The sequence below is a fragment of the Lontra canadensis genome, unplaced genomic scaffold (genome assembly GCF_010015895.1).
Source record: "Lontra canadensis isolate GAN:19392208 unplaced genomic scaffold, GSC_riverotter_1.0 scaffold41, whole genome shotgun sequence".
Classification (NCBI taxonomy): Eukaryota; Metazoa; Chordata; class Mammalia; order Carnivora; family Mustelidae; genus Lontra; species Lontra canadensis.
The window spans coordinates 1,231,792-1,257,331 of record NW_022631035.1 but is presented as its reverse complement, the minus strand read 5'-3'; the positions used below and the strand labels follow the sequence as shown (position 1 = coordinate 1,257,331).

At 66.5% G+C, this 25,540-nt stretch overlaps 2 protein-coding genes across 2 annotated transcripts; one reads left to right on the top strand and one right to left on the bottom strand.

The window, feature by feature from the left end:
* The first annotated feature begins 7,168 nt into the window (after positions 1-7,168).
* On the top strand, positions 7,169-12,805 carry FSCN2 (fascin actin-bundling protein 2, retinal). Its single transcript, XM_032870401.1, has 5 exons — positions 7,169-8,276; positions 11,359-11,515; positions 11,833-11,954; positions 12,309-12,476; positions 12,600-12,805. Exons 1-5 carry the CDS (start codon positions 7,451-7,453, stop codon positions 12,803-12,805), a joined length of 1,479 nt encoding a protein of 492 aa, XP_032726292.1. The 5' UTR covers positions 7,169-7,450.
* A 2,472-nt stretch (positions 12,806-15,277) lies between these two features.
* Positions 15,278-24,577, bottom strand: FAAP100 (FA core complex associated protein 100). The gene is made up of 10 exons (XM_032870400.1): positions 24,399-24,577; positions 24,121-24,239; positions 22,382-23,325; positions 21,128-21,284; positions 19,598-20,370; positions 19,355-19,491; positions 18,053-18,169; positions 16,083-16,169; positions 15,600-15,737; positions 15,278-15,364 (listed from the first exon to the last, which is right to left on the bottom strand). The coding sequence occupies exons 1-9, from the start codon at positions 24,561-24,563 to the stop codon at positions 15,606-15,608; spliced, it is 2,631 nt and encodes an 876-aa protein (XP_032726291.1). The 5' UTR covers positions 24,564-24,577; the 3' UTR covers positions 15,278-15,364; positions 15,600-15,605.
* Between the last annotated feature and the right edge of the window lie 963 nt (positions 24,578-25,540).

The following is a 25,540-nucleotide window of genomic DNA, read 5'->3' as shown; positions in this document are numbered from 1 at the left end:
GGCTTGGTCAGGGGGCGGTGCCCGGGCAGCCCAGTACTCGCGCCCCCCTCCGCCTCCGGGCGCCCGGTCCCGGCTCTCGCTTTCCCCGCGCCCTCGGAGGTCAGCGCCAGAGACCCCGGACGGGAAACCGGCGAGCTTGGAGGCCCGAGCCAGGAGCCGGCGCCGCGCTCGGCGGCCCGCCCGGTGCTGTCCCCGGGTGCGCCGCCAGGTGGGTCCCGCCAGCGGGGCTGGGCCAGGAGTCCGCGCGGTGCACAGCCGCTGACCGGGCCGGGGAGGCGCCTGGCACTGCTGGCCAGCCCCTGAGTCACTGTCGCCAGAGAGCGATGGGAGTGGCCGGTGACCTCAGCCAGTGCTGACGCAGGGAGAGAAGGTGGGATCCGGGTCGGCGGGCACTGGCGCTCCGGGGCACCGGGGCACCGGGGCACCAGGGAGAGGGGAGGGCCCTGACCCAGCCAGAGGGGGTCGGCCCACCTTGATGTGCAGGGGCAGACAGCACCTGCGGAGGGACCCCAGAGCCCGGGCAGACCTGGACCTGCGGTGTATCTGTTGGACACACAGTGCTGGTGCCCAGGGGACCGGGCAGTGGGCGTCCCAGCTGCCATGCCCTGTCTCCTTCCTGGGCACACTCAGTTATTTCCATAGCTAGATTCCCCCCCACCAGGCAAATGGCCACTGATCACCAATTCAGAGAGAAGGAAGGGGCTCCAGTTCACACCGAAGGAAAGGGGGAGCCAGGATTGGAGCCTGGGACTCTAAAGCCAGCTGGTTGCTCACCCGGCGAGCTAGGGGAGGCCAGTGGGGTGGGGGACACAGGGGGTGACTTATCCCCCTTCTCCAGGGGAAGTCCAGGGCTGTGAGTTGCAGGGCTAGCTCCAGGAAGTGGGGAGGGGAGCCGGACTACCATAGCCACAGAATGTCCTGGGGCGGGAGGGCAGAGGTGGGGAAGGCGGGGAGGGGGTCCCCAGATGGCCAGGCTGGGCTCACGTCCTTCCAGGGGAGGACAGACGATGCTCTTGGGTGTCGCTGTGGTACCTCTGCCTCCTTGGGTGACAGGTGGGTTGGCCCCAGCACGTGTGTCCACAGGGGCCTGTGAGAGTGAGTCTTTGCTGGGAGCCCCCCTGCCCCCCGGAGCAGCCCTTACCCACCGGTAAGCATCCAGAGCGAACCTGCCTCGCAGCTGTGCTGAGCACCTTCCCCAGCCCTTCCCGCAGACCCCCCCCCCCCCGATGCTGGGAGGGACTGAGTTTGGTGGGCAGCCCAGCTGGAGAGGGGCAGGCAGGGAGCTATAAGTATGGTTTTGGGTGTGCGTACCTGCACACCTGAATTCTACCCTACCTGGGAGGGTGGTTTGGGGAGGGAGGGAATTCCATGCGGAAAATGTGCCCTTGGGGGCGCCTGGGTGGCTCAATCATGAAGTGTCTGCCCAGGATCCTGGGATCTAGTCCCGCATCAGTCTCCCTGCTTGGCGGGAGCCTGCTTCTCCCTCTCCCTCTGCTGCTCCCCCTGCTTGTGCTTCCTGTCTCGCTGTCTCTCTCTCTGTGTCAAATAAATAACTAAATAAGAAAATGTCCCCTTGGATGTTGAAGGCCTGATTGCCTGTCTCTTGCTTAGACGGCTCTTTCGGGGAAGTGGGTGTCATTTGAGTTCTGGTCCAATATCCGGGTTGTTTCGTGTTTCTCCGTGAGGTTTTAGGCTTTTCTCTTCATTTCCACTGCCGTGATATCTTGATGCTGGAGTCCCCTTCTTGTCCCGATGATGTCCAGCCCTGGCGCACAGCGGCCTTCAGCTCTCGGGAAATTTCTTACATTCTTTCTTTCACAGTTTCTTTCCCTTTTTTTTTTTTTCAGTTTTTTTTTTTCCCTTTGGGACCTCTGATAACGGGGTGCCGTATCTCTCCCACAAGGCCTTTAATACCGTTACTGTTTCTTTGACCTGTTTTCCCCCCATCTTTTTGGGATATTTCTTTGACTTCTGACCTTGCAACGGAATTTTTTTATCCCAGTTACTATCGTTTCTAATTCTTTTGTTTTGAGATAATTCCAAACTTACTAACTTTCTAACGTTTACCACAATTGCCTTATTGTTCTTTTTATCTGTCTTTTCACTTCTGAACCGTTTGGGAGTTGGTCTCAGACATTCCGCCTCTACGCCTCCGTATCTCAGCGCGTTTTCCCCGAGAACAGGGGCATTGCCCTGCGGAACCCCTGCGGCTCGTGTGCGGCGACGGAACAGGTCGCCGCTGGTCTCGTCTGCGGGCTGTGTGTTCACGACAGCGGTTGTCCTGACGTGGTCTGGGGCCACCTGTGTCATCCAGGCGTCACGAGCCCTCCCGTGCTACATCCCCCAGGATGCTCTCTCACGCGCCCACGACTCAGAGCGGCACCGGAGGCGCACGGATTCTCCTGGAAGGGACTGGCCCAGAGACCGTGCGCTGGTACTCGGCCCTGTCCCCCTGGGACAAGGAAATGCTGCCTTCCTGTTTGTCCCAGAGGTCCCTTTCAGCTCTGTAGCAAGTTCCGGGCACACAGTCGGCACTTACTGTGGTCCAAGTGTGTCTGCCGCATGCCCGCGTGGACACGGTTGCACGTGAAGGCTGGGCTGCGCAGAGGCGGCCCCAGTCACGTGCAGAGCTGGGGGCTCCCGACTGTCTGTGCCGGCGCGTCTCAAAGCCCAGCTGCACGGTAACAGTCACCTACTTTCCCGGGGCTGTTCTGGTCATGCTGCGGAGCCCTGTGCAGCCGGGGACTTACTCTCAGATACTCTCGAGATCCTCCCCTCTTGTGCCAGGAATACGCAAAAGTCCTGGGGTTTGGGTGTCAGACGCCTGCAGCAGTCACATCTGGGCAGGCTGAGATGCCCTGTGCTGCCCTTGTGGTCCCTTCAGGGACTCACTGTTAGCCTTGCTGGGGCTCTGGGACTCCGGGCAGTGCCCGAAGGCCTTCGTCCCTCTCTCTCCCCCTCCCCTCCCCTCTGGAAATAAGCACCCCTCCCCAAGACTTCATGATTTTGCAAGGGACAAGAGCGAGGAGACTTTAGCAGCTTTCTACGCAGGCAGCACCGGGGCGGGGGTGCTTACCCTCCCAGCCAGCAGCTCTCCCTTCAAGGAGGAGGGCCACAGGAGAGGAGCCCACGAAAACCGCATTTCAGTGAGCTCCCCTGCCTTCAGGAGGGGTCTTGGGGGGTCGGGCTGGTGGGGAGGGAAGTGGGTAGATTTTCACGTGGGGCAGGCAGGCGGCTGGGCACTGCCTCGCAGTGTGAGATGCAGGAGCCGCCTCCCCACACTTCATTCCAACATTGCCCTCTCCTCCCTACCCCACAGAAGGGAGCCTGTCACCCTAAACCGCCCACAAGCCTCCAGTAAGCCAACCCAGGCCCCGCCCGCCCATGTAAGTGGAACTTCAGAGTGGCCGAGCTCTGCCATGAAAAAATCATGAGGCAGCCCAGCCCCGGGCCTGTTTTCAGGAACAATGCAGCAGGCTGGGCTCTGGGCACTGGCCAAGCTGGACCCCAGGAGCAGAAGCTGGGCCTGGGAACAAGGAAATCACGGCCTTTGGTCTGGGCCGAGCAGGAAAGCCCTGGCCTCACCCCAGGGAGGGGCAGAGGAGCCCTGGGGGCAGAGGCCCAGAAGGGCACTGGTCAGAGTGGTCTGGCCATGGGACGGCACAGTGCCTGGGACCCAGTGGGACAGGAAGGCGGGTGAGAGCCGCAGCGCCCCAGTGGCTGAGGGGGAGGCCCAGGAAGGTGGGGGTGGAGCGCTGGGGATTTCCTCTGTGTGAATTCCCAGAGACTCACTGGCCGGTGGGGAAGGAAGGGCACAGCTGGCATTGCCCACACGGGGCGCCAGGACAGGTGCGGCCTGGGGACATCCCTCCGTCCTCGGCCATTTCCCAGTTTCCAGGGCTCCAGGCCAGCCCAAGTGGGGAACCAGCCCCTCCCCAGCCAGCACCCACATGGGGCCCATGCCAGCTCACGCCACCAGCGTGTTCCCCGGGCGTCCGGCCTGGTACACGTGCCTGTCACCATAGCAGCACACGGCGTGTTGGGTGGGAGCCTGGGCTGGGCGGTAGCAGCCAAGGCTGGCGGTCTAGATCTACGGGACCAGGACTCTTTCCCTTGCCGCAGCCCCCTCTGGGGCCTGCCCATCCCCCAGCGTGCCAGGGAAGGAGCGGTTCCCTGAGAAATCCCGGGTAGGAGCCAGGGGCTGGGGGCCTCAGCTGGACCTCACTGCGGGGGCAGGAGGCCAGGGACCTGGCCCACCCTTGCACGTTGGGAGCGTCAGAGAGCCGGAGGGATCTCTGCCTTCTAGGTCCTGCTCCAGACAGCAAGGTTGGTCTGGCTGTGTTGTGTCCCTCTGGACCTGGCCACTCCCTGAAGTGGGGGTGCAGGGGAGCCACTCACCCAGGCGGCCTCTCTGTGCCTGGGAGAGCAAGTCATGCATGTTGAAGTAGACACGTCAGGCACCCTGACCCCTGTCCTCAGGCCCTGTCCAGGGGTGGCAGACAACAGCCCAAGGCAATGCACACTCACCGGACATACGCCCCATCCCCCATGAGGGCAGGTTCAGAGGTGACCTCGGATGCCTCCGAGGGGATTCTGGACAGGCCGCAGGCATTGTGTGCCCAACGTGGGTGGCTGTGTGGACCCCTCTGGCAGGGGCACGTGTGTCCTTGAGGACACGGCCGAGGACACAGCAACCATAGGCTCTTACAGGTAGTCCCTGACCCGGATTCCCTTGTGCTGTGCACAACATGATCTCCCTGCTGGGCAGCGGTGGATGGACTCTAAGGCTGGGATCCAGGGAAGCATCTCCAGGGCCAGGGCTGGCCCAGCCACTGACCGTGGCTCCCTCCCACACCGTCTGTGTGCACCTTTGCACGCACGCCCCCCGGCATGCACACTGCCTCACCTCCCTGCAGAGGCTCATTGCATCACACCGAACGTTCCCAGTACCTACTGTGCGCTGGAGCCTTATAGGGGATCGAGAGAGGAGCCGTGACTCCTAGCAGGCATCTGGGCTTGGGGCTTGGGTCCTGGGGGGTTGTGGAGGGCCATCCATGCAAACCACCTGAAGCCTGGGCTGGGAGGCCCACCTCTAAGCGTCCCCTTTGGGGACTTAGGTCCCCCCTTAGCTCACACCGTGAGTCAGTGCCAGGCAGCCCCACGCCACGCCCACCTGGGGCTGCGGGGCCCCAGGGACCGAGAGGCCACAGCCACTTCTGGCTCTGCCACCAAGTGGCTGCCTGGAGCCCACTTAGTGCCTGGCAGCTGGGCTTCCTCCCACTGGGCACGTGACGTCCATGAGCACCCTGCCAGCGCCAGTCAACGTCAATGAGGCCTTCGTGCCGATCGGGCACTCCGGGCTCCTTTGGAGCCTAGCTACAAGCTGGGGGGACCATGGGCACAGCTGCCCCCAGGCCCCCTGAGCCCTGACGAACTGACCAATACCATTGAACACCTGCTCTGTGGGTGTCCCTACAAGCCTGGGGGTGGCACAGAGGGAGATGCAGCGAGAAACAGGTGTGGACAGCCTCATGGCGTGCACCCCCAGACCAGGGACATCTGCCTGGCATCGAGGCAAGGCCTGGGCCCTGGGCACGCTCCGTGGGGAGGGGGTGCTCCCTGGACCGTCTCTCCCCGCCGGCGAGCACCTGGCACGCAGTACAGCCAGGCCCACGGTTGGTGCCCCATCAGTGAGTGGGGGTTGCAGAGGTGGACAGTGCTAGACCAGCCCCCAGACCATCTCGCAGCACGCACAGCGCTGCTGGGGGCACGGGGACCCAGGCGTGTCTCCCAGCGTCCCACCCTGGTCCTCAGTGCCGCCAGGCACTGAAGCTGCTGCCCGGGCTTGAGAGGATGCAGGAAGGACGCCTGAGCCCATCTGGCCTGCCCGCCCCCCAGCCCCCACCCTCGGCTGGACCCTCACAGCACTGGGCCCCATCATGGCCCCCAGTGGGTCAGAGCGGTGAGCCTGTGGCATCAAGGCCCCACAAGGCTGTGGCTGGAAATGCCTGTGGCCCCAGGCCCGTTCCCCCAGGGAGGCCTGAGGGTCACACACTGCGATGAGGAAGAGGACACCGAGGCTGGCCCGGGCCCAGGTCGGGCAGCTCTAGTTTCACTACTTGGCTCCCCGCCCCTGAGGCAGGTGCAGGAGACAGACAGGCAGGGTGCGGCTGGGCTGGCCCCTGCGGGTCCCCGTGGATGTGGCCCCCTGGGCTCAGGGAGGAGGGAGCACAGCCAGGTGGTCCTGGTGGCTGCGGCTGGAGGTGCTGGGTCGGTGGGAGTGGGATGGGCTAGGGGGCAGCTTCTAGCCTTTCCTAGCCTGCTGGCCACACCGCTTCTGCTGACAGGGCTTTGTCCCCCCACACGCACCTGGGACCAGGCCCCATAAAGACGCCGCAAGCCAGGCGAGTTACCCCAGCCACAGGAGAAACAGTTAGGGGTCTCCAGGCCCCCGCAGCAAGGCTGGCTTCACCACAGCTCACGCAGGGAAAGGGGAGCAGCCTCGTGGGCTCCTTGAGGTGCTTAAGGCACAGGGATCAGCCGAGGCCTGGTCCTCTGACCCTGGGTCCGACCGCCCGCCGGCTTCAGGACGGCCCCTGCTCCGTGCTCACACTCCGCGGACCGGGGCCCCCTCCCGGCCCCGCACAGCCAGGCCGCCTGGCCCGACGTGAGCAAGCGTGACCCTGGCTGGGGCCTGGATGCCAGGATGGGGGCACCAGGGCACACATGGCCACTCCCTGGCCCCACGTCCCCTGGGTGCCACCTTCCCCACCCTGGCCACCCTGGGGCAGGTGCAGGTCCTGGGCTGCCGGCTGCAGCCCGGGGATGGCTGAGGGGGACGGCATGGGATTCCAGCTCCAGGCTGCCGGAGTTGGGGGGCCTTGCTGGGCTCCTGGCACCAGGAATCAGAGAAGCAGTAACTGGATCTGGCGGGGGATCTGACGGCCGCTGGGGCGGAGGGCTGCGATCGGGTTGCGGCCTCGCTGAGTTTTCCACCAGGCAGCTTTCTCGACATCGGGAAGGAGCTGGGCTGGTGAGTCCGTGCACTGGGTCTGGCAGCCCTGGCGTGGGGCACAACGAGGAGAAAGCCCGAGCGGCGCAGGGGCCGGGAGGCGGGGCACAGGGCCGGGTGGCCCCAGTGAGGACAGGGAGGTGGTCAGCCCTCGGCGGGCGGAGCTCTCCACCCCTGCCGGCCCTGGGGCTCCGGCCGCTGGAGCAGTCCGCGAGTGGCTGAAATCCAAGCTGGGGTAACAAAAGGCAGCCGCCGTCCCTAAGCCGTCGCAGCTCTGATCCGTCCCCCGCCCGCCCTCTGCCACCCGCGGGCCCGCAGCCACTGGCCAGAGGGCGGCGGGTCCATGCCGCCGGCCAGGCCACGGGGGGACCTCGGGGGCTGTGAGCACGCGGAGAGCGCCTCGCAGGCCCCTCGCGGGGCGCTGGGCCGGCCCTCGAGATGCCCACCAACGGCCTGCACCAGGAGCTGAAGGTCCAGTTCGGCCTCGTCAACGACACCGGCCGCTACCTGACAGCCGAGAACTTCGGCTTCAAGGTCAATGCCTCGGCCCCCAGCCTGAAGAGGAAGCAGACGTGGGTGCTAGAGCCCGACCCGGGGCAGGGCTGCGCCGTGCTCTTCCGTAGCAGCCACCTGGGCCGCTACCTGTCCGCCGAGGAGGACGGGCGCGTGGCCTGTGAGGCCGAGCGGCCGGGCCGCGACTGCCGCTTCCTGGTGCTTCCGCAGCCCGATGGGCGCTGGGCGCTGCGGTCGGAGCCGCACGGCCGCTTCTTTGGCGGCACCGAGGACCAGCTGTCCTGCTTCGCCACAGCCATCTCCGCGGCCGAGCTCTGGACCGTGCACCTGGCCATCCACCCGCAGGCGCACCTGCTGAGTGTCAGCCGCCGGCGCTACGTGCACCTGTGCGCGCAGGAGGACGAGATGGCGGCGGACAGCGACCGGCCCTGGGGCGTGGACGCGCTCATCACGCTCATCTTCCGGAGTCGGCAGTACTGCCTGCGGTCCTGCGACAGCCGCTACCTGCGCAGCGACGGCCGCCTGGTGTGGGAGCCCGAGCCGCAGGCCCGCTACACGCTTGAGTTCAAGGCCGGCAAGCTGGCCTTCAAGGACGCCGACGGCCACTACCTGGCGCCCGTGGGGCCGGCCGGCACGCTCAGGGCGGGCCGCAACACGCGGCCGGGCAAGGACGAGCTCTTCGACCTGGAGGAGAGTCACCCGCAGGTGGTGCTGGTGGCCGCCAACCACCGCTACGTGTCCGTGCGGCAAGGTAACGCGGGCACGGCGGCCGGCCACGCGGACCGAGCTGGGCAGTGGCATCATGTCCGCACGGGTGGTGGCCAGCGGGGGGCAGCACAAGGGGCAGGGCGGGGGATGGGTCTGGGGTCACGCGTGGGGGTAGCAGCCGAGGACCGCTGGCTTTAGCGTCAGGAGGACGGGATCCTTCTCAGGACCCCTGAGCCCAGGCCGTGCTGGACACAGGACGGCGGAGCCCCGGACCACTGCCGCGGGGTTGCGGAGGGCAGGTCTGGCCCGTGCTGGGCTGGCCCTCCACCCCCTACCCTCCCCTTCTCTTCTCCTGCTTCATTTTCTGAACTTCACAGGAAGTTGGGGAAGGGGCCGCACACAGGCTAAGGAGCCAGCAGGAGTGCAGTGGGCAGGGCCCTGGTGCCACACCACCCGTGCCTGACCAGTGGGGATCCTCACCCAACCCCGGGGGTGGAGTGTGGAAGTCCCTCCGGTCTGGTGGCCTCCCCCGGGGCCCGGGCTTCCTGGTGGCAGGCTCGGTCTCTGCCAGCTGGGTGCCACTGGCTGCTCGTCTGTCCTGGCTCATTGGCTCCCTGCCTCGCGTGGCCAGCGGGCCTTTCCGCACACCATCACATGCCCGTGAGCACAGGCAATTCTACTTCCCCGAGAGGAAACCAGGCCCAGGCCAGCAGTTCGCAGCTGTTCCCTGCGTGGGCCCCTGGGTCTGTGCCCCCAGGAGTGGCCAGGCATGCCCTTACCAGCCCCATTGCCACCTGCTAGTCCTGTTGGCCGAGGCCCAGCCACGAGCACTCAGGAGGGCCCCCCTGCCTGGAGCCAGGGTTCCCAAGGCCAGTCCTGCACCACAAAGGGAAGTCCACAAACACCTCCCCAACGCCTGTCTGGAACGTGGCCAGGTCCCAGGGCACGACGGACCGTCCACCCTGTCCTTCCCAGCACAGGCCCTGCGGTCTGGCCACACCATTCTCTGGCCTGTGGGAGTTGGCTGGTTTGTCAACCATGTGAACCGCGTCCTCTGTCAGCGGGGGAGGTGCACACAGGAGCACTTGGACGGGCTCGGGCCGTGGGCGAGGCCATGGTGCTGCAGGCAGTGGAGGGACAGAGAGCGCTGGTAGTGATGGCGAGGGACGGCGCATATGGGCTCTGCTCCCCCCTGGAGTCGACGAGGAAGCAGGACGTGCGTGTCCGTCCCGGGGGAGGTGACAGCTACAGCTGCGGGTGGTGCCTGGATCCCAACAATTCTGCTGGTCAGGTGGCCCCCGAACCTGTCTTCTTCCCACAGGGGGTCTGGGAGTACCCTGCTGGCTTGTTTTCCCCACCCAGTATCTTTTTTTTTTTCTTTTAAGATTTTATTTATTTCTTGGACAGACAGAGATCACAAGCAGGCAGAGAGGCAGAGAGAGAGAGAGGGAGAAGCAGGCTCCCCGCTGAGCAGAGAGCCCGATGTGGGGCTGGATCCCAGGACTCTGGGATCATTTACTGAGCCGAAGGCAGAGGCTTTAATCCACTGAGCCACCCAGACGCCCCTCCAGTATCTTTTTGGGCTGCCCCCATCGGCCGGAGTCAGCTGTTTCTGCTGCCCCCACTGCCAGCCTCCAGTGGGACAGTGGAGCTCAGAAAACAGACCCACGTGGCTCAGGCCACGAGGATATCATCTCCTATAAATGGAAGTCCGGAGGCACAGGGTGGTGGGGACCCAGGCAGGACACCATCACCGGCTCCATGGAGTTCTCAGAACTCTTCGTTCTCTCCTCCTTGTGGAGCTGCTCTTGGGGGACAGCTCTGACCTCGAGCTGGTGGCCTTGTGGTCACGAGACGGCTGCTGCTATACCAGCAGACAGCTGTGGGAGTCAGAAAGCCCTTGGCCGGACTGTCTGGGGCGATGCTGGGGATGCCAGTGGGGTCGGCCTCCGAGGGGCCACGGTGCAGCCCGACTCAGGAGCCCTGGCCTCCTTCTGCCCTCAGCACCTGCAGGGAAGGGTCTCCCACCCTCCTCGGTCTGTTTCAGTGTCACCTTCTCCAGGAGCCATCCCAGCCAAGGCCCACAGCATGCACAGGCCTCGGACAAACTGTCTGTTGTCTGTGTCATTACTGCCAGTCACATGCATGGAGCCCCAGATGCCCACTCAGCTCAGTACTGCTGATGGGATGGCGGGGACGGTGGGACCCACGTGAGAAGGGAGACAGATCTAACTGGGCGGCTTTAGAGGGAGCAACCTTGGGAGCTGAAGGACAGCAGGTCCCACCCTCTCCAGCACACATGTGCCTGGTGCCCGTTCTACCTTCCTGGGGACAGGGCTGGACAGGATCTGGCCCTGACCCTCCGGGCCCCATTTCCTCCTGCTTCACCAGCTGGACACACTGGAGCCTGGCCTCATTGGGGAGCTCTGTGATCTGTCACATCCCTGGAAATGGGCATGGTTTATGGGAAGATACTAGGGAGACTCTAGAGCCTGCCCTCTGCCCCCCATCCTGGCCATGGTTATCCCCAGTTCCATCCTTCCAGGAATCCCAGGCAGCGCCCAGAGAGCCTTGCCCCCCCCTCAGGGTTCCTAGGACACCACACACGTAAAAAGGTGGGCTGGGGGTGGGGGGACAGTGGGCCAGGTTCTCCTCTGTGCCCAGGAATGGACCCTAGGCCCCAGCTGGGGTCTTCCCCAACTTGGGCCCTGGCTTGGGGAAGAAGAGGGACCTCATTGTGCCTATCCAGGGACTTAGGGGTGAGTTATAAATAGAGGCTGGTGTAAGTCCTGGGTCGAGAGGGCAGCAGCAAGTAGATTACCTAATGATTAGCAGAGGCAGGGGATTTGCTGGCACAGAAGGGTCTGGCTCCTGGGGCTGATGTAGGAGCTTGGACAAGGACCTTCAGAGAACTGGACACAGCAGTCTGCAGCGTGCCCACATGGCCATGGCGACACTCCCTCCTACTCTCCGAAAAGCGCCTTCCAAATCTTAATTCCAAAGGGTTCTAGATGAGACTCCTTCTGCCTTCAGGGTTGCCCCAAGACCATGCTTTTCCCCATCTTTCTGCTCCCCACCCCCCACCCAGGGAGAGGCGTGAGGGGCTTCCCATATCCTCCCTGCAGGGGTCAACGTCTCAGCCAACCAGGACGAGGAGCTGCATCATGAGACCTTCCTGATGCAAATTGACCAGGAGACGAAGAAGTGCACCTTCTATTCCAGCACCGGGGGCTACTGGACCCTTGTCACCCACGGGGGCATCCACGCCACAGCCACACAGGTGTGAGTGCCCCATCCCCATCTCCACCACCATCACCATGACCATGATCACCACCACCACCACCACGCCTCCTCCACTGCCCCAATCACCACCATCTCCACGGCCTCCACGGCCTCCGCCACGAGGACCACTGAGGCGGCCCAGCTGAGAAAATACTCACTGGGCAAGGGGCAGCTCTTAACAGTGGTGGGTGTGTCCGTGGAAGGCAAGCGCCTGTCTCTCCCCCTGGGGGTTGGTACTGGACCTGAGGGGGATGGGAAAGCCTGACCCTGAGCTCCCGTCTTGCTGCTCTGAGGGGACTTTACCCTGACCTTCCCAGTTCTGCAAACACCATGTTTGAGGTGGAGTGGCGTGGCCGGCGGGTAGCCCTCAAGGCCAGTAATGGCCGCTATGTGTGCATGAAGAAGAACGGACAGCTGGCAGCCATCAGCGATTTTGTGGGTGAGCACTCCTCACCGGGCCCAGGGCCCCCTCACTGCTGAGCTGGTCCCTCCTCCCTGCCCAGGTGGCCCTTGGCGGTAGTAATCCTTGCTGGTCAAGATGATCACTCTGGACGTCAGGGAGAAATCAGAGCCCAGAGCCCCCTGATCTCCACTGCACGTTTGCGGAACCTGGGGCTTAGCGGTAACAGGCCTCTTGCCGAGGTCACACGAGTCATGGCAATGGCAGATGTGGGCCCACAAGTGTCCAGGCCAAGAATCTGGGCCCTTTCTGCCCTCAGACCCCACCCATCCTACCCACCCCGGGGAGGACGGCGGGCGGGCAGTGGCCCCTCAGCCCCTACTCCCCCCCCAGGTGAGGACGAGGAGTTCATTCTCAAGCTCATCAACCGGCCCATCCTCGTGCTGCGGGGCCTGGACGGCTTCGTCTGCCACCGCCGGGGCTCCAACCAGCTGGACACCAACCGCTCGGTCTACGACGTCTTCCACCTGAGCTTCAGCGACGGCGCCTACCAGATCCGAGGTGCGCGCGGGAGCGGGGGCCCGGCGGGGCGGGGGCGGGACAGGGGCCCCTGCGGGGCGGGGGCGGGGGCGGGGGAGGGCGCCTGGGCCCCCGCGCGCCCCGCCGACCCGGCCCCGCCCCCAGGCCGCGGCGGCGGGTTCTGGTACACCGGCAGCCACGGCAGCGTGCACAGCGACGGCGAGCGCCCCGAGGACTTCCTCTTCGAGTTCCGCGAGCGCGGCCGCCTGGCCATCCGCGCCCGGGGCGGCAAGTACCTGCGCGGGGGCGCCTCGGGACTGCTGCGCGCCGACGCGGACACGCCGGCCGGGGTCGCGCTCTGGGAGTACTGAGCGGGCGGCCCGACCCCCCCATTAAACCGTGTCTCGGACGCGGCTGGCGGGCTCCGTGGCGCCGCGAGGGGAGGGTCGTGCGCGGACGGCCCGCCCCGCCCCGCCCCCGCCCGGCCGCGCGCTCCGGCCGCGGCTGCTCCATCTCCCCACCCCGCGGCGCAGGAGACGCAGGGCGGGCGCGTGTGGCCCGGAGTGGGGTCCAGCGGGTGGGACACCCCCGCCCCCGCCCCGGCAGAGTTCTTTGGGGTGAGGATCCCCCCACGCGGATCCGGGTCTCAGGAAAAACCCAGCGCACGTGAGGTGAGAACGACCCCGCCCCTCCCAAACAGGGTGCGAGTGGCCAGCCCTGGGGAGAGGGCCCCTCTCAGCCCTGCACAGCCCCGACGGGGGCCCCCACGCCTCCCGCTCCCACCCCACCCGCCCCAGACAGGCCAGATGCCAAGACAAGGTCTCTGGTCCGGCAGCCAGCAGCCAGGCACTCCCCAGCCCCCAAGGACCCCCACCCAGGCCAATGCCTTTTGGATGGGTCGGGTGACCCGGTGGGAAACGCGGAACCTGGGGTTGGGAGGGGACCACACATGCGTGGCCCAGAGCCTGAAGGGAGGATGAGACCAGTTGCCCCGTCCCTGAGCCCAAGCCCCTCCCCGTCCCCAGGGCCTGAAAGCCCATCCGGAGAATCCAGCCAGTGTGGGCCGTGGGGACTGGGGCGCTTTGGGAAAGGTGTGCGAGGCAGGGGGTACAGCATGGATGTGCCTGACCAGAGTGGACAGGGAGGGATCCTGCCCCCACCCACAGCCTCTCCCCAGTGCCCGCCTCATCCCGGCCTGCACCGGACCTCACTGCCCTCGCCCAACCTTAAGAACAGAGGGGCTGGACCGACCCTAGCGGGCCCACTGGTCAAGAGGGGGCTGAGTTAACCCTCTGAGGACCAGACACCAGAGCCTCAAGGCAGCAGAGGAGCAGGTGGTTGCGCACCCCACAGCCTGTGCAGCCCCCTGGCGATGCCAGGGCAGGAGGACGGGGGGCTCCCCCGCCCAGTGCTTGCCCACAGTGATCACAGCGGGGGACTCCCTTGGTGTCCCCGACTTCCCTTTACTAGTCTCTGCCAGGAGTGCACTTGGCCTCAGACCCGTGCCGAGCGAAGCCCACGCGGCCTGGGGAGGGGAGACAGGGAAGAGTGTCCGGAGGGTACACCTGGGACAAGGAGGAGGCTGGGACTGCGTGGAGGCCATTCTCCGGCGCACCGGAGCTGTGTGGGGGACAGCGAGCCACACGCTGCAGGGACAGCCGAGGGACTCCCGTGCTCGGTGCGGTGGCCCGTCCCTGATGGGGCGTTGACAGGGCAGCCCAGCACGAGGCTCCTGGAGCGGCTCCAGCGGAGCTCTGTCCCGTGTCCCACTTGCCCTCGCCCCCGCCCATCTCTCCCGATTCACAAAGGTTTCACAGGATTCCTCTTTATCTCGCGTCCACGGGTTGGCTGCCCGGCTGGCGTGTCTCCTCTTCTGGAGACCAGATGGTGGGGCTCGAGTGACTGCTGCCTTGCCCGCGCCACCAGGGGCCTCCCGCCAGCAGGGAGGGGGAGCAGAGCGCCCTTTCCCACTACTGTGGCTGCATCCCTGGGAGGGTGCAGGCTCATGCCTCACCGGGGTCATCCTGGTCAGCAGCCTGGCAGAGGTGACAAGTGTGCCTCGGGCGTCACGTGGGAGCTGGACAGTGGGGACCAGGGGCAGGGGCAGCCCAGCCAAGCCCTGGCACTGGGGGACGTGCTTCCAGTGCTGCTCTGTTCACAGCCGACATCTGTGCCCACCACTGTCTCTAGTATGTGGTCTGTGGCCTCCCACTCTCCCTCCTTGGAGACGGCCTGTCCTCCCTGGGAGGGGGTCGCATGCCCTGCGGGCCGGGTGGACCCTTCACCCAGTGCCGGGGGACTCTCCCTGGCCCCCACGACCATGGAAAAGACCAAGGCAGGGTTCATCCGAGCGCACCCCAGGGGAGGCCCAGAAATGCAGTCAGAGCTGCTGCCCCAAAACACACACACACACAGTGACGAGGCAGCTCAATGGGGAGCAGACTTCTCCTGCAGCAAGGGGGGCCTCGCAGCCCCTGCACGTACAGGAGAGCACCATGTTAAGTCCAAACGGGGGGGTCACCCCCCCACTGGTGGACGCACCAGCACTGGAGTGCCACTGAGTGGCTGCCCAGGCCAAGGGGCCCTGGAGACAAGGCACAGTGCTGGGCACGGCTCCAGCCATAAGCACCTACTGGGTGAGTGTCGGAGCCACAGGAAAGCAGTCCCAGCTGGTGGCCTCAGCAGTGGCCCATAAAGGAAGGGCCCCGAGAGGGATGAGAGGTCTGTACTTGGGGGAGTGGGCAGTGGGGACGGCAACAGCCATGACCAGAAGCCCCTAAGTCCCAAATCTGGAAACTTTCTCCGGGGACCCTGTCGGCTGCTCTGGGGCCTGGACCCTGGGTTGGGGGGACGGACGTCGTGGATCCAGCTCCAGGGCTCCAGGCCAGGGACTGCCAGGCACGACCAGGTTCAGCAGGAGCGGTGGGCAGCTACTGAAGGGGAAGGAACGCTGTGCAGAGGCTGGGGCCGGGGTGGGCTGGGGGGCTACGAGCGCCGCTTCACGCACGCCCCAGAGCAGTCGTGGGCCCCGTGTCCCTAGCAGTGCCCAGCCCACCTGCCTCCCCCAGCCTCACGGCCAGGGTCAGGAGCCGGGAAGCAGCCCCTCGTGTCCTGAGCTTCTCTCCATAAAGCCACAAGGGTGCTGGGCTTGTGGCACGGGCCCACCTGGGGTCACACCAGGAGGAGGCTGGGGCTGCGCAGCTGCCTGTGCACCTGCAGGAGCCTCTGGGCGGTGGCGTGGGAGCTGGCTTCGTCCTCCGTGCACAGCCGGTCCCGCAGGGTCTGCACCTCCCGCAGCAGGGTCTGCTGGTGGGGGCAGCAAGCTCAGACCCCCCACCTCGCCACTGGGCACAGCCCCTCTGGGGGACAGCGGTTATGCACAAGCCCTACTCGGTATGTGGCAGGTGACCCAGGAGTGCAGAGGAAGCACAGCCAAGCCCCTCCCCAGGTGACAGGAAGGTCCTATTGAAGGCGGATGGGCGAGGGAGCAAGGCTGGAGACAAGGAGCCACACCCACCCTGCATTCCCCACCGTCCTTGGCTGAGCATGGGGCAGGCCCCCCACTGTGCTGGGTGAGCCCTGTGTTCCCAGAGGATCCCGGCCAGGGACGGTGTGAGGCCGGGGGGTTGGGAGCCAGAGGGGCCTCACCTCGTGGCTGCTGTGGGTCTGCTGGAGATACTGTACACGGAGGTCGGGCGGGCCAGGGATCCGGGCAGCTTGCTCCACAACCATCCTCTGGGGGCAGGGGACAGGGAGGCTGGGGCCGGTGCCCAGGGCTCCAGGCACCTGTCCTCCACCATGCCACCACCTCCAAAAGCCCCTCTGTGTCTTCCACTCCAGCCCCAGCTTGATGATGGAAGACTCGGGAGTCTTTCTCCTAAGTTCCTGTCACCCCCTCCCACCTCTTCCCTCATCCCCACGAGCTGCCTCCCACCACCCTGTCTCCCATCCTTCATCCCAGGCCTGGTGCCCCCTGCCCTCATGGGGGCCACCCAACCTGCCCCATCAGCACAGCCCCTCAGCACGGCCCCCTGTGGGGCTGCTGCTTGTCCTGCGTTCTGGGGGAAGCCCAGGATTAGGCAGCGAGGCCCCCACCAGCCTCTGTGGCAGGCACTGCACACCTGGCAGGGCCCCCCAAACTCTGAGTGGCCAGAACACACACAGGTTCCCATGGGCAGTCCCGTCACGGGGAGCAGGGCGTCAGCTGACAGGACCGGGATCCGCAGCCCGCGTGAGGGTGCCTGTCAAGGGACCACCTGCAGCTCTCCGTTTGGGGGGATACACGCGGGAGCACTGCCCCAGCAGCTGAGAGACTACTTGGACGTGGGGCCTTTACAGATGAGCTCATGTGGGGGGGACCCAGGTCTAGTAATAAGTGATCAGAACACAGGAGCCTCTGGGTGGTGGCGTGGGGACAGCTGCGCGTGAGTGCGGGAGAGAGGCCTCGGCCGCGGGCACTGGATTCCTGCTGCTTGGGTCTGGTCTGTGGCTGTCATGGCCACACCAGGACACTCTTCCCCCAGCATCACGCTAACCATGTGGCCCCTGACCGTCGTGCTCGGCCGGGTCTGTTAACAGCCTGATGGGAAGACTTCGGTCTAAGAGGCTCCCCTCTGAGCAAAGGGAACGGGAACCACTCTGGGGGCTGGGTGTCCCTGCTGGGCACCTGGCACTACATTCCTGAGCTGCGTGAGCCTCAGTGGGCCCATCAGAGTGCCACACAGGGGCAGTGGCGGGGGCCACAGGCTCCTGAGTAATGCCCGTAGGACGCAGCGGCACTCAGGTCCTCGTCAAGCCTAGACTGCGGCTTCTCCAGTTCTCAGGGTGCGGGGTGGGGCTGGGGAAGGTGCACTGGTGAGTTCCCAGCTGGGGGGACAGCTGCCATGGCAGACTCCTCTGGGGCCGCCAAAGCCGCAGTCAGAGGGGTGGGAGGAGACGGCCAGCTGGCCCCAGAGCCTGGGCTCGACCGAGCCAAGGGACCAGGTGCCAGACTGCATTTGGACCGTGAGCACCTTCTCAGATCTGGGACTTACGGCCCCCAGAAGGCAGTGCAGCCGCTGGCTCCCACACTAGACGGGGCCCCTTGTGGTGTCTGCGAGGGTGGAGACGTGGTGGCTCAGAGTGCAGGCGGCACAGCGCAGGACCCACGCCCGGCACACGCAGCCCCGGCACACGCAGCCCCCGGGCCCACGCCAGCACACGCGGCCCCGGCACACGCAGCCCCCGGGCCCACGCCAGCACACGCGGCCCCGGCACACGCAGCCCCCGGGCCCACGCCAGCACACGCAGCCCCGGCACACGCAGCCCCGGCACACGCAGCCCCCGGGCCCACGCCCGGCACACGCAGCCCCGGCACACGCTCTCTCCGCACAGATGCTGCTCAGCCAGGCGAGGTGGGGACCTGCCGCTGACCGCGACGGGGAACACGCGCACGGTCCTCCTTTAGCGGCCTGAGGGCTCATGGGAGCACAGGCAGGGTCTGCCACGGAAGCACCACCAGCACAGCTCCCCGCACAGCCCGAACAGGCAGGAGCAGAGGAGATGGTCCTGCAACCCCCACACAGGGAGCCCCACCCCCGACAACCCCCCACCCCAGCTGCCCAAGCAGACCCGCCCACCTGCAGACGCCCGATGACCGCGTGGTGTGCGCTGCACATGCTGGCCAGAGAGGAGCTCTCCACCTGGATCTCCACGGTCTGCACGGGCCCCGCTGCACCCAGGTCGGTCATAGCCACCTGCCACACAGAAGAGCCTCACTGCCCACCCATGGCCCTGCCCAGCCCCAGGCCAAGGGCAGCTCCGCCTGCCCTCAAAGGCCCTGGTGGCCCCCACGCCCAGGCCTGGCTCTCCCCACCCGACGAGAACTTGCATCACAAAGACCAGCCAGCCACCCAGCAGTCACCCAGCTGGAACACGTGTGCAGAAGTCCTGTTTCCTTGGAATCTAGAGCCACGGCACTCACTCTACAGCCAAGGGACTCTGTGCCTGCCTGCCAATCCCGGACAGCCCATGCCTGGACTCCCCTACGGCACACTGGGCATCCCGGGTCACCTAACAGCAGGGCCAGGGCTTCGGATGTGAAACAGGGAGCAGGCTGGGTGATCCGTCCCCCGGAACCTCCAGCCGCAGGAAGCTGAAGACAGAACCGGCGAGGACAGCCACAGGCAGGACAGGTCATGGGCCAGGACTCCACACAGAGCGCCAAGGACGGGCCCCACCCGGGAACTTAGGAATGCCACTGCTCCTGGCACTTCTTTCTGGAACCCTGGGGTGTTTTAGGGCTGTGAGCACTCACGAGGACAAGAGCACTGGTGGAGCCACCGTCAGGGCCCAGAATCAGGGCCCAGACACGCCCCCACCTAGACATGCTGGCCTGGCCTGAAAGGCCATGTGGCAGCCAGGGACCAGCCCACTACCTTGGGGACATGTGTCCTGGCAGCCTGGGCTGGTCCGCAAGCCCGCTGGGTGGTGAGGGTCTGGCAGATGTGGCTGCAGGCCTGCCACCATTAGCACGTTGGGAAGGAAGGGGTGTGTGAGTGAGGGGCCAGAGCCCGGGCAGGCCAGCACGGTGTCTCGGCACGCCTGGGGGCAGCCTCTGCAAATGGGCAGGGGTTTGGGTGCCTGAGGACCAGTGTCAGCAGGCCCCGCCCCCGGGGGTGCTCACTGCCGCCAGACACAGCTGGGGGGTCGGCCACGAGCACCAGCAGTGCACAAGGTGGGGGCCCCACATGAAGGTCAGCCCGGTTCCCACACAGACCCTACGTCCCCACAAAGGCTGTTCCCACACAGCCGGGCCTCAGCACGTCAGGAAACTCTATGCAGTGGGGACCGGCCACCGATCCCCTCAAGCAGCACGGACACAGCTGGCTTGAGGACGCCACTCAGAGACACTTCTCCCCAAGGTCCAGACCCCCACGTGCCTCTCGGATGGTCAGGTGCACATCGGCGCCATCTGGGGCCACTCCCTGGACCGAGGACAGCTGGCGGGCTCGCACAACGTCCAGGGCGGCGTTCTCCGCAAGGAGCCACTGCAGGGCGGCGCAGCCCAGGGACGTGCCTGCTGGACAGGGGGGCTGCGGTGAGTTCAAGCAGGGCCTGTACGGGGGAGGAGCCCGATGTCCACACACCCTGAAGCCGCAGCAAAGGCATCCACCACCACCAACCTGAGAGACGGTCCCCCAAGGCTGCCCTCAGCAGCTCTGCAGACACGTGGATCGTGGCCACCGATGGAGGCAGGAACTTGGCCCGCAGGGAAGCAGGTCCTGTCGGCTCGCTGCGGGGCCCGAGGAGAGATCCCAAGAAAGTGTCCACGGGGTCGCACAGGGGGCCGAGCAGCCCGGGGGCCTGTGTGTGGGGTGCGGCCAGGCCAGGGAAGCGCAGGCACCAGAGCATGTCCACGGTGTGCTGGCTCAGGGGCAGGCAGATGCCATCCTGCTCGGGCAAGACATCAGGGCGGCACTCGTCCAAAGAGGGACGCTTAGAGGACTCAGAGGGGGCAAGCACCCCGCCCACGACCTCCCTGAGGCTGTAATGGAGCGCGCAAGACACGGTCAGGGGCAGGTGCAGGACGCCATCCTCCCCAGGGCCCAGGGGCAGCGTCACTTCCCGCCGATCGCCGGGGCCCAGCCGGTCCACAGGGATGGTGTAGGTGGTGGCCACGCTGGCCACGTCAGAGTCTGAGGCAGAGGCGCTGGTCAGCACCCGCACACACAAGGCCCAGCCCCGGTCCAGCCTGAGGCCGCTACTGTTCTCCAGCCGACAGGTGGCCATCAGCACGTCCTGCAGCTGTGGGCGGCTCCAGGCGGTTGTCACGGTGCACGAGATGGGCCTGGGGCCCTCCCGGCTGGACAACAGGATGCAGCTCACGTTCATGGCTCCGTTGAGGCACGTCAGGGCCTTGTTCCGCTGGTCAACAGTCTTTCTCAGAGAAGACACCCTGGAAAGAATGAAGGTGGCACCCGCGGGAAGGAGGCACACCGGTGGGCCCCTCGTCCCCTGCTCCCAGGACTGGAAGGCCCAGGACCTCACTCCTTGCAGTATGCCCCGTGAGGAGCGGGCCACTGCCTCGGGGAGCAGCAGTGCAGCCCTGGCCAGGCTGAGCCCCGCCCAGGGGCCCCCAGCGTCGGACCCGCCCCCTCCCAGGCAGCGGAGCCACGGCGGGGCAGAGGATGGGGCTGCCACAGCCCACGCCCAGCAGCCCTGGCCTGCTCACTGGGCTCCCGGCCACCGCCAACCTCGTCGGCGCCGTGTGGCCCGGGGTGTCCACACATCCCCCGCCACGACCCTCGTCGGCCCCGTTGATCCTCCGCGGCAGCAGCGCGACAGCCGAGGACGGCAGGTGCTTCGGAAACGGCCCGAAACCACAGGGCGCCGCACAGAAGGGCAGGCAAGGGCTGGGCGGAACCCGTTGCTCTGAACAGGTCAGAGGAAAACGCCGCTGGGGCCTCTGCTGAGACAGGGAGGCAGCGGCCTCCGAGGAGAGGGACCCGCTGGGGGAGAGCCGAGGACCCGCTAACAGGGAGAAGCTGCAGGCGGGGGACGGAAACAGGGGACATCCCTTTCCCCCTGACGCGGCCTTCCGCCATGCAACGCGCCACCTGGGGTTCTCTCTGGGGTCAGAAGCCTGGACCCACGCTGCCCCCACAGACGCAGCACCAGCCTCCACCCGAGCCACCCGAGGCACAGCTGCTCACCTCTCAGAGACGGTGCCGATCCCAGATAGCAAGTCCTTAATCTTCTGGCCAGTACTGGCCGCAGCGGCTCTAGTGGGGCCCGGCACCTCTGAGCTCAGCTGCAGGCGGCAGGTCATCAGGCGGCCCCTGGTGGACAGGGCCAGGAGCCTCGCGCCACCTGCAGACGCATACCCGTGAGACCCAGTCACCGGGCAGGGGAGGGGCAAGCTGCTGGGGGCACAGGACAGAAGTCGTCAGCGCACCGGCCCCCCAGCAAGAACGAGAGGGTCCCGGAGACGGCCCTGAAGAGCCCAGATGCGTACCAGGGGCCGGGCAGAGCCTCTGCCCACGTCCATCCCAGCACACGTTCTCTAGGGGCCTCTCTAGGGGGCAGTGCTGGCACACAGCTCAGTGCCGTGGGGAAGGGGTCTGGAAACGGGACTAAAGGGGGCCGAACAAGGACCCACGTGGCCCGATCAGCCAGGTGCAGCTGGCCTGCAACTGCCCCTATGGTCTGCAGAGGGAAAGGCGGCGCACAGGCGCCCCATTCTCGCTCCGCACTCACGGGGCCTTTCCAGAAGCCTGTGGTCTCTCTAGCATGGGCTGGTCCCCTTCCCCGCCCCTGGGCTCCATCTCCTGCAACTGTCTGCTTCTCCCCCACGCCCAAGACCACCGAGGCCCCAAGCCCTGGGCCGTGGTGTGGCAGCCCAACAGCGAGGCACGGAACACGCGCGGGCCCGTTCGGCGGCCTGGCGCTGCTGACCACGCGGCCGTCCTTCCCAGCGGCACAGACGCTGGCCTTGTCCGCCCTTCCTCCCCGAGGAGTTCCACCCCGTGGGCTGGGGGAGGGGGAGGGGGGCACCGTTCTCGCCCCCCAGCACTGTCCAGGGAAGACACGCCCAGCACGCAGCTCCAGCAGAGCGGCCGGGGGCAGGCCACACAGGAGGCGGGCGAGCGCTTCCCAGCCTCCAGAAACACGCCGGCCTTGACCAGAGCCCTCCCGGGGCTCCCCACCACAGAGCACTGCCGGGGAGAGATGCCCCCGCCCTACCCACACAGGACACACACCAGCACGCCGCCCCCGCCCCCGAGGCAGGCGTCAAGCACCAGCCTAGGGCAGCTGGGGAGGAGCCTGCCCGTGAGGTTTGCCAAAGATGGGAACAAAGCAGGGAGGTGACGACGTGCCCGTTCACAGCGCAGAAGACGAGCCCTGGAAACTCCACCCCCAGCACGACAGGCTGTTGCGTCTCGGGCTCACGTAGCACCACCTCGTACCTTCGGGCACCTCGGACAACACCGAGAGGGTGACGACGCTGCAGACGCCCAAGCCGGCTGCACACAGCAGAGACGGCGGGTCTCCCAGGTCCCCGCTGGGGACGCCTCCCTGAGCCAGGTCCACGACACAGAGCTCCGAGGTGGTGCTGTGGTAGACACGGCCACCTCCGCCACAGGCCGCACAAAGCACGGGCCCCGGCAGCCGGTACTCCCGCAGCTCCGGCACCAGAGTCCCAGCCTCATCCCAGCCAGCCTTGATGGCCAGGACCCGGCCGTCGTGACCAAGTGCCACCAGGCAGTCAGGGTGTGTGTCTTCCACGTCCTCGGTCAATGACTCTGTCTTCACGGCCCCAACGAAAACGACGGGTTCCTCCAGGTGATGCAGGATCTTGACAAGGGCCTTCGGGTCGCCAGGGGACAACTTTGAGGTGACCAGGGTCTTCAAGACCACACAGCAGAGCTGGCCATCGGGGAGACCACAGAGGATCACAGGTGATTCCAGAAGGGAGGCGTCAACTCCAAAGAGTAGCCCAAAGAGGGTCCGTTCCAGCAAGAAGCCCCCAGAGCCCTGCGCACGGCTGTGCAGAGCGCTGAGGCCCGCTGGGGACACACAGCACAGCACTGGGAGGAAGCGGGGGGCTGTGGGCTCCCCAAGGGGCCCAGTGAGGGGGCTGGAGGTGGACAACTCCACCTCGCCGACCTGGCCTCTGGGTCTGGCGTCCTCTCCCGGACGGGGGCACTCAAACAGCTGTACCTTCCAGTGGGCAGGGCCCTGTGCCAGGGTGACGAGCTTATCACCAACCACAGTGAAAGTACACAGAGTGGCATCTGGGAGGAGGCAGGCATCTGGGTCCACGGAAATCACAGCGCAAGGAGGCTTGCCGTCCTCGTTGTCCTCGCCGTCCTCACTGTCCCGGTCACCCCCGTCATCTTGGTTCACAGACCTTCAAGAACCAGGGAACTGTGAGAACACAACTAAGCTGCTTCCCAACAAACCACCACTGAACACACTGGGCTTGCAGTCTTCCCAGGCAGTGACCTCAGTGCCCATTACGGCCCCTCAGCACTGTGGGGAAGGCCCACCTGGGAGCGGCTGGCCGGCCACATGACCTCCTGCCTGCTCGAGGACAGCTGTGGTGAGCACCCGTCACCCTGGGACACACAACAGGAGGCACCCAGGCTTCCAGAAACGGGTTCAGGAGGAAACTTCTCGTCCGAGCAGAACCGTGAGACCCCACCCCACCCCCACCGAGGTCTAGTCCCTGAACTGCCCCCCATTTTTAGGTCCTGAGACAGCAGCGAGCGTGGCCCCGCGTCTAGACCTGCACTGGCGCACAGGAGAGGCCGAGCTCCTCAGCACAGGCCCCGTCTAGCCTCGCGTTCAGGGTGCGCTGGCGGTGACCGCTAACTACAGAGACCCACCTAAGGCCAGAGGGGACAGCATCCTGCCTGGGGCTGCACGCTGTGCAGCCTGAACCCCATTTACTAAGGATTCTCCTCCAGGCGAGCCTGCTGGAGGATACCCGGGCTGGGGGTCGGGGGCAGCCCAGACTTCAGAGCTGGCCCTGCGTCCTCCGGCCCCACAGGGGACGGCTGGTGTGTGCTGTGACCCCGATCTAGGCCACGCAGGGCGAACAGGTCACAGTGACCAGGATAAGGAGACCAAGGCCAGAGACGAGGAGGAGTCCCCGAGGCGGAGCCGGCCTCCGCCACCTGTGCCGCCCACTGTTCCCCACCACCTGCTCTCCGGGTCCGGCGACAAGCAGTAGATGCCCTTCTGGGCGCACAGGACGTAGAGCAGCCTGGGGACGGCCGAGAGCTCCAGGTGCCACACCTGCGCGGGGAAGCTGTACACGGCCTGCGCGCGGGGAGAGGGCGGCGTCGGGCCGGCCGGAGGGCGGGAGGCGCGGCCCAGCACCCGGCCTCGGAACCCGCAGCCCCTCGGGTCTCCGCGCCCCCGGCGGCCCGCCCCTCGCCTCCCCCCGCAGTGTCCTCCCCCGGGCGGCCCCGCGCTCACGATCAGCAGCCTCCCCTCCTGCTCGTAGACGGAGACCCGCTCGCTCCCGGCGGACACGAAGACCGCGGCCCCGTGGCACAGCACGCGCGGCCGGCCCGCCGCCAGGCCCCCGAGCGGGCAGCAGAAGCTCTCGAGGTACTCGACCCGCGGCTCGAGGCCAGCCATGGCGTGGGCCGGCGGCGCGCACGGGGCGCGGGCACGCAGCTCCGCCCGGGACCGCGGGCGCTTTACGGCCGCCCACGTCGCGGCGCGACCTCCGCCGTAAAGCGGCCCGGCGGGGGGCGGAGCCGGGCCGGCGCGCGGGCTCCGCGGCTCGGGGGTGGGGTCCCGGCCCGCGCTCCGGCGGGTGGGCGGGGGCGCGCCGCTGCGGGGAGGCCGGCGGATACGGCGGTTTGCCAAAGGGCCAACGTGTTTGAAGCCAAACGGGGGACGGCCCCCGGCCTGCGCTCGCGGCCCTCGTTAGTCCTGCGCGCCGCCCCAGGCGCCAGCCGGGGTAGGGGACTCCGCGGCCTGCAGCCCCTCCCACGCCGGTGCGGGGCCTCGGGGCCCGGATGGTTGCGACCGAAGTCGCGTCGCGCCTCCCTCGTGCGCCCCGGAGCAGGGCCGAGTCCGGGACCTGCCGGGACGAGGGCTCCCTCGGGCCGGAGCCCGGAGCCGGGGGTCGGCGGAACGCCACCTCCTCGGGGGCAGGCGGCCCGCTCCGAAAGCGATTTTGTGGGGTTTCGGGGGGGCGGCTAGATTGCATGGGGGATGGGTCACCTCCCTCAGCAGCTGAGTCTCGGACGCCCACTCCTCCCTCCACGCCTGGACACAAGCTGTCCGTGGGTGTGTTGGTTTGGCTGGACGGTGGGTCACCAGCACTCAGTCTGGGGATGAGGGGGGAGCGAGACACCGGCCACCCTGGTGGCCCCCCTCATTTTCCCCAGGGCTTTGGAGAGAGCTGCTGACCACAGAGGGGCCAAGTGCTCTCTTCTGGAGAGTGTCCCTGAAGGGTGTCTGTGGACGGAGAGGTCAAGCACACCTCACTCCTTTAAGCCATCGGAGAACCTCTGAGGCTGGGCACCTGTGAGCCAAGGAGGCTCCGGTGGGGAGCGACCGAGCACAGCGCGCTGCAAGACGTGCCCTGGGCTTGGATTGAAGCT